Source organism: Nothoprocta perdicaria, unplaced genomic scaffold (genome assembly GCF_003342845.1).
Source record: "Nothoprocta perdicaria isolate Ctin4 unplaced genomic scaffold, notPer1 scaffold_81, whole genome shotgun sequence".
Classification (NCBI taxonomy): domain Eukaryota; kingdom Metazoa; phylum Chordata; class Aves; order Tinamiformes; family Tinamidae; genus Nothoprocta; species Nothoprocta perdicaria.
The window spans coordinates 3,104,795-3,117,396 of record NW_020456099.1 but is presented as its reverse complement, the minus strand read 5'-3'; the positions used below and the strand labels follow the sequence as shown (position 1 = coordinate 3,117,396).

The window sequence follows — 12,602 nt, the reverse complement described above, 5'->3', positions numbered from 1 at the left end:
CCCAATATTCAATAAATACCCACTTTCCTGAAGATCTACTTATTGAGCAAGGAAATAAACGTGGCTGCCAGATGCCTGCCAGAGGGAATCAGCATTTTCTCTTGGCGAGTGAGTGTTGGTGCAGTCGTGGGCAAGGAGCTTCTCGCCAGCCGAGCACCAAGGTTTGGTGCTTGGGGTTGGGTTTGGGGCTTCCTACCCAAACAGGTCTGTGCTGAACGCGGCGGCAGGAGGAACCTCTCCCCTTTCAGACCTTCACACCTCAGCACATTCACCTGAAAATGCGTGAAAGTTTCAAAAGAAAGGGCAGGCAGCAGGAAGGAAACAGGAGAACTGGACACACACTAAGCTGCCATTATGCTCCTTAGTGCTTCTAGCACAGTGAGCACTGAAACTGAGTGTATCAGAGACACCTCAGGGAAAAAAAGTCTGGAAAAGTCCCTCCCTGCACTTGATAAGGTGACTGGGGAAAAGGATTAGGAAGCAATCTTTCCAGAACCCTGGGAGAAGTCAAAAGCCTAAAATATTTTTGTGAACTTGACTTTAGTTAAAGAGTTTTTCTAAGAGTCTTGCATAAGGCAGCCTGTGCTTGTCACTGAAACAAGCCACAGAGCAGGAAGGACCTTTCACAAGCCCAACCCCACCTCAAGCTGCAACGTAGCAAGGTTATTAAACGGCTGGAATTATTGGAACTGCTTTCTTTATAATTAACACATGTTGTTAACATCCGTGCAATCCCAGGAGGCTGCAGCCAACCCTGCGAGCAAGGGGAACACAAGACCATGGCACAGTGACATTGGCTCATGAGCACTGATCCTCAACCCAATGTTCAGAATAAAGCTAATAGATTTTGTTCACTGTCAAATATAATAYGGTTATATAATTCATATAGTGTAAAATTAAAGTTTAAATTATTTTATATTACCTATAGTTTAGCTGATTATACATTTTGGGTTTATACTTTCAAAATGTCTTTCAGTCGTATTTTTAACATAAATGGCTGGTTTATCCTCAGCAATGTCTGCTGGTAAAATGAGGCACTACCAGTAATAACTTCTTGCAGGAAGGAGAAAGTAGGTTAAAAAAAAAAAAAGCATACAAAAACAAACAAGAAAAGAAACAGGTAGCACTGACCCACATCCTAACTATGCAGGGAAACAGTTCTCACAGGAAATAAGGCAACCCTGAATGTGATAAAGGCCAGAAAGTTAAAATATATTCTCCTGATTACACAGGCATGAGACAGAATCTCTCAGGATGAAAAAGAATAAAACAAAACAACTCCCTTAAGGTATCTGGAATCATTTTTTTCCTCATTTCTGATTTTTTTTCTGATGCAGGCCTGATTTCCAATAAAAAGCCACGTTTATTCCTGCATTATCATTGTTATTTGCTCCGAATAACTCTGGCTAAGTTCCCTTACACATAGCAACTGCGACGCTTCCCAGCTTTTGCTTCCCCACTTGTTTTTCAGTGCTGCAGGCTGGTACAGACGCTGACCGTTTCACTGCAATGTAAATATTTCATGATATCTCAAATGGCAGCTGAGCATTCTTGAATAAATAATGTAGATTTAGAGATAACCAGTTTCACCTCACATGGAAATTACCCTAAAAACAAGTGGAAGGCTGGGAGAAGAGCACAACCACCTCTGCAGCAAAGCACAGCAGAAAGGAAGAGGTAAAATAAACAAATGTGGCTCTGATGTAAGAACAAAGCCAAAACTAAATTTCAATCCCAAAATAAAGCTTGCTCACGACTTGAGATGCCCCTGCCTCTCTCCCTGTCCCTTCTGCAAACACACAACAAGCTCCACCAGTTGGCTTCAGGCTTCGTGTGAGGAAGGGATCCCCACCTATGCTTTTGCTGAAGGAAAGGGCTGTATCTACCAAAACTACTTTTCTTGCTCCCACGATCCCTTTTTTCCCCTCCTCAACTAGAACTATCCCAGCTTTTCTCCCTCATACCACCCAGCTCACCTCTACTGCAGTTCTCCTGAGCATCTATCCTAGGAATGCAGTTTCCATTTATTAACTTTTCGGGTACAACAGAAAGCTCATTTCACGTGAGGCTGCATCTTTACGACCAGTAAGAAGCAACGACCTAAATAGCACCACGAACATAAAACAACTGAGGTTTAGAGGATACTCCTAATACTCCTAATATTAATTAACCATTAATGTTACAAATATTTTGCAACTCTGCAGTAACTATGACGGGGGAAAAAAAGAAAACTCTCACTTCTGCAACACACAGTGCTCCACCCTCTTGCCACAAATTTCCTAGTAACTCGTGCTGCTTCTGCACAAGAAGCATACCCATAAACACGCAGCATGCAACCAGAAGCTCAAACATTTCCTAACACAAGAGCTGCTCCAGACACAAGGGCAGCTCCATTATTCCACCACAGAGGTTCTTCTCAGCAAAATTAGACTCTAAAAAGTCAGCAGGGCAAACTCTAGGTCTGAAAGGTACTGGYAAAGATCAGCCCACGATGCTTCCACCGCTCAACAGGAAGAAATCTGGATCTCTCTCGCTGCAGGGAGAGCCTGGGCACACACGAGGAGTCCAGTGCTCGCTCTAAACCACGCAGCAAGAAACTGGACCCTGAGCTGCCCCATCACACAGGAGGGGACACGCTCACCTCCTTGCTATGCCCAAATAAGCCCTTTAAGAAACAGCATTTCATAAACCATGAAACTCGCAACAAAAGAGAAAAAAAACATGTGAAGCTCTTGGGGACAAGGGGAGGGTAACGGTCACAGCAGCACCGAGGAASATCTACAGAGGATTAAACCTGAATATATGTGGGTGCTTGTGGACTTCCAGACATGGTCAGCCTTAACACCGAGCTCCAGAGAATATTTACATTAAAAAACTGCATTTCCCTGTATACAACCATAAAGCCAGTTCTRTTTTAGTAATTCTCTCATTCTGTCACCAGTTGTATAAGGAAATAGTTTTGGAGGGAAGATGTGGTGACTGATCTGCAGCCCCGCTTGAACTTGAACTGAAGGCAGATTTCTGTGTACGGGTGTCCCTAAAGGGCTGAGAGCCTCTGCAGAAGGGCCCTTGTGGGCTGCCCCATTCCTGTGTCACACCTGCAAGCACCAACACACAAATACCACAGTGCTGCAAGGGCAGAACACTCAGGTTACTGCTGCCATAGTTGAGGAAAARAAAATTAAAGCCTGATTTTTTTCCTTTCTCTTCTAAACATGATCACTTAACAGTTTCCAAATATCTGATTTTATTTTTCAAGTATTTTCTTTTGTCTAAGTTAAGAGAAATGGAAATAAACCAACACACAAACATAAGCTGGCCACTTACTGAGTTCTTCTGAATATCTTGCTCAACTTTCGAAGAAAATACTGACAGGTCACCATTAAGAATAACCTCAGCCAACGAGTTCACCAAAGGTGCATAATGTATAATTAGAAAAACCTATTAAAATAAGAGGGGAAAGAAACATTATCACAAGACAATTCCATGATTTCAGCCACTAAACATATTTCTCCAGCCTCATTAAACACTATTACATTAAGTTTATATATAGGGAAAGTACTATTGTTAGCCCTGTTCATGAAGTCTATTTCACTAGACTGTAGATCACAATTCTTCATAGAGATATTTGTTCTTTCTTTATATTTTATACTACCTAGCTTAAGTGTTTCTGCAAGCCTTCCTCCTTCTAAAATAAAGTTGTCTTCCACATCAGTAAAAATAAAAAAGTAATTCTAAAAATTAATCACAAAGATGGGCCACACAGTAACGGCTGGTTTTTGTCAGATTTAAGTTTAGACATAATGATATGATTGTCGCTGACAGCAGGTTTGGTTGTTGTTGGGGAAAATTCAACCCTGGAAATCTTCAAAGTTTAGGGCAGTACAAAGTGCAAAATACTGCACATTGAGGTTTCACCTACAGTTACACTCAATTCTGCCCAGCACATTGTCTGGCTCCATTATACRCAGCTTGTCAGAGCACTCAGTCTGCTAAGAGCTGCCAAAGAGGGAAAGATTCACTGAGGAAAGATATYGATTGAAACGAGGGGTTCCTTGGTCTATCCGTAACACAAGTGAGCTTGCTTTTTCTTCTTATTATTATTAAAACAGATTTAAAGAGTGTCAAGTCGTCTTTAGAAGTTTTGTGTAAACACATCAAAAAAAAATCTAGAATTCCTACTATAAATTAGGAATTTATAGGAATTCAGTATTGTTGTAAAACAGTCTACAATGCGACAGAATTGGTTAAATACATACTTGAGAAAGAAGATAGAGAGAAACTTGGAGACTTATTTTTGGACGCTCCCCACCCTAAGGAAAGAAAGAAGTTATGAAAAATGCTGATTAACTCGTACAAAGTTAAAGCATTCACACTACTTAGTATCTATTTTAAAAACAAATCACTGTGTTGTTTTACATCCTATCATCAAAGCTTCCAGGAAGCAGCATGCCACTGCTCACTTCTTGTAAACGATTCTGAATGAACATGTCTATCCTATTAGGCATACAGCTAACTCTATATGCTAAAAAGCACCCACAATCACACACCCTACTGTAGTCTCTCGCAGTTGCTGCTTTCATAGCGTACTTTAAGCATAACTTGATCACAAGAACATTAATTTACTGATKAGTAGTTACTCAAATATTTCTAATACACCTTAGCAATGCTTTAAAACAAAAAAAAATCTAAGTCATCTCAAGAGATAAAAGAATAGCCCCATTTTAAAATGGTAGATATCTCAGACTAATAAATGTGCTAGTTTGGAAACTTGCTTTCTGAGTGCAAAAACCTTCAAGCTTTTCTTTGTGTATTCATGAAAGGGAAGAGTTAGAACAGCTGCAAATGAAACCAGGAATTAGGTAATTTGCTTTCTGCCCTGTTCCAAATAAATCCTACCAATGGCAGGATGAGATGATGACCACTATTCAGCCTTCAGTGCATGTGCARCATATTGAAATCATTAATTTGTAATGACCTACATGCTCTATATAATGAAAATATTCTGAAATTCACAGGCACGGGAAGCCTTAGGAACACACACACTACAGAAGATTTAGAAGGAAAAATAACCTCAGTGAAAATGAGCAGCCCTTTACGTGACAMTTGAGCACAGGAACCTGGAATTTTGCATTCCACAAGGTTCACTGAAGCACAGCCCCAAATAATTTAAAGGCCATATTCTGAAAACAAAGCAAGCTGCCACTACATCTTATCACTGTTGCCACATTCAATTGTAACATTCCTCATGCTCACTATTTGTAACATTTAAAAAACAATTTTAACGTACCATATTATCCAAWATGGTACATGCCCAGTGARTACGATTTATCCTTAGTGTTCTTAKATCAAGTCCTATAGTATTTCTCTACTGTCACCTTRTTCAAATTCTCTCAAATACAAGAACTTCAACATAGCCAATAYTAGTTCTACTATAGAGTACACCTGCTGGACAAATCCCTATACATATCCAAAGTAAAAAAAAAAATCCTTTCAGACTTATATATTGGCCAGTGTGCCTTACCTTATCTTGATTTACCAATGAATACACATAGAGGGGAAGAAAGAGCCTATTAAGTAGGTGATCTGTCAGCACATCATTTAAGAATTCACAGTTAATAATCAGGATATCATTAAGGTAATGCAAATGATCGAGGTGTTCGGCTACTAGGTCACTCAGTTTGCCTCTATTTCTGTGCCTGAAAGAGGAGAGAGAAAAGAAACCCTCAGATATCAACAACAGTCTAARTGTTTTAAAAACCTAATGACAGAATTCCCCCACATCTCTCTCACAGACGACCTGTGCAGATTGACCACAAAATCAGATGCTTTCAGAATAATCACCTGAAACAACTAGTGAAAAGGATTTGGACTGGTATTTGCTTCAGGACACCCATTCCCCACCCTCCCCCTGCCAGGTTTTCAGAAGCAGTATTTTCATAAAAGAGCAGTTTTTACCCTGACAGTCTTTTCAGGAGCAAATCATAAAATATTGCAAGGTTTGTTTCCAAAAGTAAAAATGTTATGTTCTAATGTACTTTCTTAAAGTGGGGAGATTATAACTACCCATGCTTTGGTATTTAAACCAAAGGCAACTTGAAGCAACAAAGTGTTAGCGTAGTTGGTAGTGGAATGTTACACAGGAATTCCAGATCTGACAGCTCATATATTAAAGTTCAACTTTCCACATTATAATTTCTTTCCTAGAAATACTTTCAGAATGTAGTTCTGATACAGTACACAGAGAAGGAACATTAATAAAGCAAAGTTAATAAGACTGAGAATCACAAAAGAACATTTATGTCTTGTGAATACCTACAATCAACAACAAAAAAGCACATTGCTAAACAATAGTATGTTAGCACAGATAGGGAACACAGTGCTAAATATTAATTAAAAGGATCACTACCTTAACTCGGAGGGAATCAAAAGCTTGACAGGTCTGCAGGGGACTATATTCACATTAACTGTACTACTACGGACAAAGTAAGGAGCTTATCAAAGTATCTGTTAAAAGCATTTCTATTCAATACCCCACATTTGTAAAAGCTTACTCTTCATCGGTCTGCACACAGTTATCCAGTTCTATCACATGGCTTCCAATAAACCAAACAAGGTTGGAGAAATAGGGGACAGCAGTTTTATCTCTAATGTAATGCAGCATTGGCTGGTTGTCCACTGAAGAGAAATTGTTAAAGAGAAAAATCAGTTTCCTTCTTTTTATTTTTTAAATACAAAATTCTTTCCTGAATTTTGATTACATGCTTGCTTTTCATACAAGTATATACCTGAATTTATCTGATGCACAAAACAGGCATCTACAAAATGTTCATATCATCTCCTAGTGACATGAATGAGCCTAATACTGATATATTTACATGGGTCTGAATATAAACAAATCTAGTGGAATTCAGAAAGTTTTTTAGCACATTCTTTATCAAAAAGAAGAGAAAAAGCACAAGAATAAAGCAGTAATGCTGAAAGTCGAGCTAGTTAGACTTACATGACACTGCATTAAGGAACACAGGAATCATCAGTGAAGGAAGGGCAAAAGAAACAGACAACAGTTAACAGGATTAGGAACTGGGATAGTGACATCCTCTAAAAGGGTTAAAAAAGCTAAAGCACGAAGCATCTAAACTAGAAGATACAGGGCATGCGTTAGATAAGAACATTTGCAAATGGGATTCAGAAAATTAAGAAACTTCAATGTCTAAGCTGTTTTCAACTGTAATCTTTATAACACTGCAATCTTTATAACACTGCAACATTCAATTGAATATTCTTACTATGAAAGGTTACTGTTCACTTTAGTATCCAAATAGGTACTAAAACAATTTTTTTAAATGCTACCCACATTAAAAGGCCTATTCAAAATCTTTGCAAAGTGAACTCTTCATCACTTTAAGACAGATCTTACATTCTTAAACAAAGACGACTATCATCAAATCACTACTTCTCTTAACTTTTAGAAAGTAGCATTAAATTTGCAATAAAGTCAAATGTAAGAAATAACGACAATATCGATTAAAGAGTAAGAAGCCCCACGTGAACTTATTTCACAATGCCTTGCAGCATGCTGACTTAGGAGACAAGTTCTGAATATGCAATCATTTTTCACAGGCATCACTCTGGCATTTTCAGTCTACTACACACTGAACATGTAGAGCTTTAGAGAAAATTTCAGTAGGGAGCAACTTTCAGGGCTCATCTAGGCCAGATCTTTTTGAAGGAGGGCCAACTTTAAAACAGGATCAGGTCGCTCTGGACCTTGCAGAGTCTTCAAAATATCAAGCAATAATGAGATTCCCCAGTTCCTCTGAGAACCATGTTCCAGTGCTTAGCCACTGTCAAATGTTTATCCCTCATGCCTAAATGTTGGAATGTCCAACAGAGGAATCTGTAACACTRTAATATTTAAAAATGCACACTGTAGTTTTGGATTTCTGTTCCATAAAACTCAACATGCGCACGTGCAGAGCAGGGATATCAGCATGCTAAGGTTATCCACCCCATACAACAGAAATAAAATTTCAATATGTATAGCTGAATGTTAAACTACAGTAAAACAAACATTCTATATACATGCCTTTTCTAATATCAAAAACATACCTTTGTAGACATTTAAGGTTATAGTCCTAACAGCAATTCTCACCATGCTTTCTGGGTGGTTAAAAAATTTTATAGCTTCTGTATACAAAGCAAAGTCATTTGTGTGCTGTAACAACAACAACAACAAAAAAGAAAGTATTATGTATTAACTGTATACATGTACAGAGGATTTGTTACAATTCTACATGAAAAATATTTCCATATATTGCTCAGATATTTCAAATTTTTATAAAGCAACCAAAGTGGTTTAATAATGCAGGCTCAGTTGCAGTGGTAGCTTTGAGATAAAATAAATACTTTGACCCAAGTAGTCTACGCTAAGCCTGCACACACTCAGAGCTTTGATGCCCTCTTTTGGCAACAAGTGGTATGGAGAAAGAGGAAAAGAAGGTTTCACCTTCGCCCTTTGATTAAGGGGCTTAATCCACATCTGCAAAGTCTGCTTAAAAATTCAGTGATAGAAGAGAGGAAAAAAAAACCACAAAAACTGTCTACAAAAGCATGGTAAGCAGCACATAACAGGTTGCATTCTCAGGGAAGCAGACTCAAAAACTACTGAAACATTCAAAATAATATTAATGTATAGATTCAGGTCACACTGTAGCTGTGTGATCTAAACAGGGACCTTCTTTTTTAATGTGTTTCACCAAAGAGCATCCTAAATGAATTCTCAATTGCTGATATTACTATATAAAATTCAATTTTGAACAAACAAGTCATGTTGAGACTGAATGGAATACATTAAAACTTGGTATCAATTTTTACTTAAACTCCTCTCATCCTTGCACTGTAATCCTTTCCTCACTTACCTCATTATAAAAGAAGTGTACAGTGTGATTGTTGAGTTTCAGAGAAAGCGTTTTCAAAAATGATATATAATATGCCATGATCTCCTCATCAGAAAAGTCAAATTTGTGGACAATAATAGAATTCACATAGTTATTAGAAAGCAGATAGTCTGAAAAAAAAAAATGGCACAGGTTAAACAAAAGAGAAAAAAATCCCTACATTAATTAGCTATATTTAAAGCACCAGCTAGTAGCAAAATCCTTAATGTCTGAATTTTTAGCCAAGCTCCTCAACTGACAACTTCTAGCAGTAATTAGAGGTGAACAGGAGTCAATGGAGAATAGCATATACTTCCACTTGCCTTTTTCTCAATTTGTGGCCAATAAATCAAATGCCTAAATGAGCACAGACAAATAATATGTATAAAAACCCCTCTCTCTTCCTCAAACTCATAWAACCTCAAAGGCTGGTGTATAACTTGCTCTTATTGATAGGCTTGGAGTACCCCTCATTAACTTTCTGTCTTCCTCCTGTGCTCCTGAAAACCGTGAAGTTAACACATTTCAACTGAATGGCAGCACTTGCCATGCCAGAGTGTTTCAATAGTGTCAAACAACAACTTCTGCACTACTGAAAATTCATATTAGAAGATCAAAGTGGAGAAAATTATTCCACATTTTCAGAAGTGTTCAATTAAAGAGACTTAGAAATTTAGGAAGAGGGTTCTGCCGTGGCAAGGCACTCGCCTTAAAGTTCAGAAAATGAAAACGATTTAAATCACCTCTTGATCATTTAATACTATTTTAAAACATGCCCTTACACAGTGATGTTTCATGACTGATGTTTTCAAAAAGGATGTTCAAGGTCTGCAGCAACTGTACACACACGTAACGACCAGACTTCTGACGCAGGATGTTCAAGAAGAACACAAACATATTCTTCTCCAGGAAAAAGCTACAAGACAACAAAGAGTTATCAGTAGATAATACTTGCTATACTTATCAAGAACACTGTATTATGAGCATCAGGGATGATTCTAGGAAAGATTCACACACTGCATATTTAGGAAGTATTTTGTAATGTTTTATCCTTATAACAGAAAAACATTTTCCAAAAGCCCTAGAAAGGCACTAGGGATTTTAGCAATAGTTAAATTATGCAGTAAATGAATATAAAGACATAAGAGCTATTTAATCTTCTTTCTCTTATTTTAATGCATCTAATCCATCAGGCAGCTTCCCTGCCTTGCATTCACAAGCTGTCAGTTTTGAAGGGAGAGCTTTGGAGTACCTTATATAAAGTGAACAAATGAAAGTCATATGATACTAATAGAGGAACTGAGTAAATCTGGACCTTAAAAAAGGCTGGATTCTTTATTTATATCAAAGATTTTAATCCCACACAAAAACATTATATGGAAAGGCCTCTGGACTTTGAACACTTTGCTATTTATAAATTGTACTGTTTATCTTGGAATTGATTCTCTGTTTCTTTGTAAGAAAAGATTCTGATTTTATGATCCTGCTTATGTTTCTGCTACAGGATATAACCTTTCTGCCAACATTCACGAAAGGCAGTCTTAGAACACCAAATAATTTTTGGTCTGGATTTTGTTTTTGAAGAATGATTAAAATTACTTACTCAAAAACAGACCCATCATTCTGATCCCCCCATATAAGGATCTCTGTAATAGAACGAATAGTCTCCACCAGGAGATTGCGGTTGTGATCTGTTACTGTTGTATTTTTGGTCAAAACATGATACATATACCTGAAAGAAAAATTAACTGGAATTAATAAGTTTCTCTATAGCTTTTACACATACCTTGTTTGTCTACAGACTCTGTAGCTCCATTTAGATAGATACATTCTAATCATTACACCATTTTAAAATTCTAGAGTTTCAGTYAATGCTGATGCAAAGGGAAAAGTCATTGTTAAACAGAATATATGGCAAATGAAAAAAATCAAATACCCCAACCAATTATGAATGTTTATACATATGATAACAGGAGGAGAAATTACACAAAGCTTGGCCCATGTACTTAGGGCAACTTCGCAAAATTTATTAGTTAGAACTTAGGCCAAGGAGCTGATATGGAAAAGAGTGAGTCTAGAAGAGTGCATGTGCAGAACAAGCTTGAAAACAGTCTGTATGCAAGGACACCTGTCAGAACTTACTTAATTGGATGGTTAACAACCAGGACTATCAAAGACTGTTTTGCTCGTCTTAAATCTCCGACCATCCAAACACAGAAACACCCTCCTGAAAGGCAGCCAGCCCCACTCTGCTGCCCCGAGGGGAAGCCCACAAGGATGTCTAGTGAAGTCAGGGACCAGATGACAGGAGCCTAAACAAGTATGACAAGTTGCCACTGCAGCTCCCAGAATTGTACCTAGTCAAGAAAAGACATCTTCTGTTCTAATTCTATTTTCAAAATAATGTATTATGTCAGAGACATATTCCCTCCCTCAACCCCTACATGGAAGATTGTAATAAAGCATGAGAAAATAGTCAGACAATGACTCCTTTCATCTGTTTGTTTACTTTTATGAAATAATAAAGAAAAAAGAATGTAAGGAAGAGGTGCAATTATTATAATAATAAGTTACCAGATATTGAGAGAAATTTCACACAATTTTAAAACTATGAAAGTTTAGCTTATTAAATTCTGACCATGTAGCAGTCTATGACTTATGTTTTCAATGCGTGGAAGTTTGTCCAATAACCACGGTTCAAATTTTAGCAAACTGTTAGCATAAAAGTTTCAAGGAGATGTTTAAAAGCTGAGGCTGCCCTTTTTAAGCAGAGCCACAGACAGCATGACCTCCAGCAGCTACTGGACAAAAGAACAAAATACAGATTTTTGCCAACCTACCATATGGTTCCAGGAGGAACTGTGCTTTTCTAACACAAAATTTTAGGATTCCTTAGTTCATAGTATGTTTCAGAAATGAGTCCCAAAAAAAAGACCTGAAAAAGCATTTTAGAAAACTGTATTTCCCAGCAACCTAATGTACCCTGAGAAACTTAACCCCTTCACAGGGCAAATGGTCTGAGCGCCACTTCACCTCACAGACACATAAAGTTGTTCCAACTATTTAGTGAACTTCAGAACAAACAAACCAAGATACTACCCAGCCTTAGAACCTCTGTCATGCTTTAAGTCAAGGAAGAAAAGGTTGATTAAAGTTAAATTAATTAAAATTTACAACTGGTTTTGGTGATCCTCTTCAACCCTAACATCACTACCTCTCAGCCGGCCAGAGTTTCACATAATTTGCTATAAGACACAGACCATCATCACAGGCTATGCAGGAAACAGAAGCTATTCCAGAAAAGTTGGTAATAATCTTATGGTAAGATGTTATAAATTTGCCAATTACGACAGTGCTTAATCATTAAATAAAGACTTGCTGCGTTAGGTACTGCACAAACACACTGAAAATTAAATGAGTAACTTCACTAAATTTACAGTCTAAAAAAAAAAAAAAAAAAAAAATAAAATAAAACATGTTCAGATTCCTCGTCCAATATCTTCAATGGGTTATCAGATAAAACATAATTAAGGCTTTTTGATCATCAGGAGGAAGAAGAGTAAATCAGAGGATAATAGGAGGAAAAAGATTTGTCTTTAATACTCCTCTTGATCAGTAGAAAAATCTCTCTCCTGCTCTCCATCCACACTGTTTTTGCTCACA

At 37.5% G+C, this 12,602-nt stretch overlaps 1 protein-coding gene across 4 annotated transcripts in view; it reads right to left on the bottom strand.

The window, feature by feature from the left end:
• The window catches only part of CLEC16A (C-type lectin domain containing 16A), a 51,317-nt gene that overhangs the window by 33,596 nt on the left and 5,119 nt on the right, over positions 1 to 12,602 (bottom strand). For 3 of the 4 annotated variants that reach the window (XM_026051960.1, XM_026051962.1, XM_026051963.1), the window contains exons 2-10: positions 10,543 to 10,671; positions 9,722 to 9,855; positions 8,922 to 9,070; positions 8,113 to 8,218; positions 7,004 to 7,009; positions 6,555 to 6,678; positions 5,525 to 5,699; positions 4,260 to 4,313; positions 3,328 to 3,441 (exon numbers count right to left, since the gene is read on the bottom strand). In XM_026051960.1, the coding sequence (XP_025907745.1) occupies positions 3,328 to 3,441; positions 4,260 to 4,313; positions 5,525 to 5,699; positions 6,555 to 6,678; positions 7,004 to 7,009; positions 8,113 to 8,218; positions 8,922 to 9,070; positions 9,722 to 9,855; positions 10,543 to 10,671 (991 nt within the window). The remainder of the gene's footprint in view (positions 1 to 3,327; positions 3,442 to 4,259; positions 4,314 to 5,524; positions 5,700 to 6,554; positions 6,679 to 7,003; positions 7,010 to 8,112; positions 8,219 to 8,921; positions 9,071 to 9,721; positions 9,856 to 10,542; positions 10,672 to 12,602) is intronic. The other variant, XM_026051961.1, reaches the window with a different exon arrangement.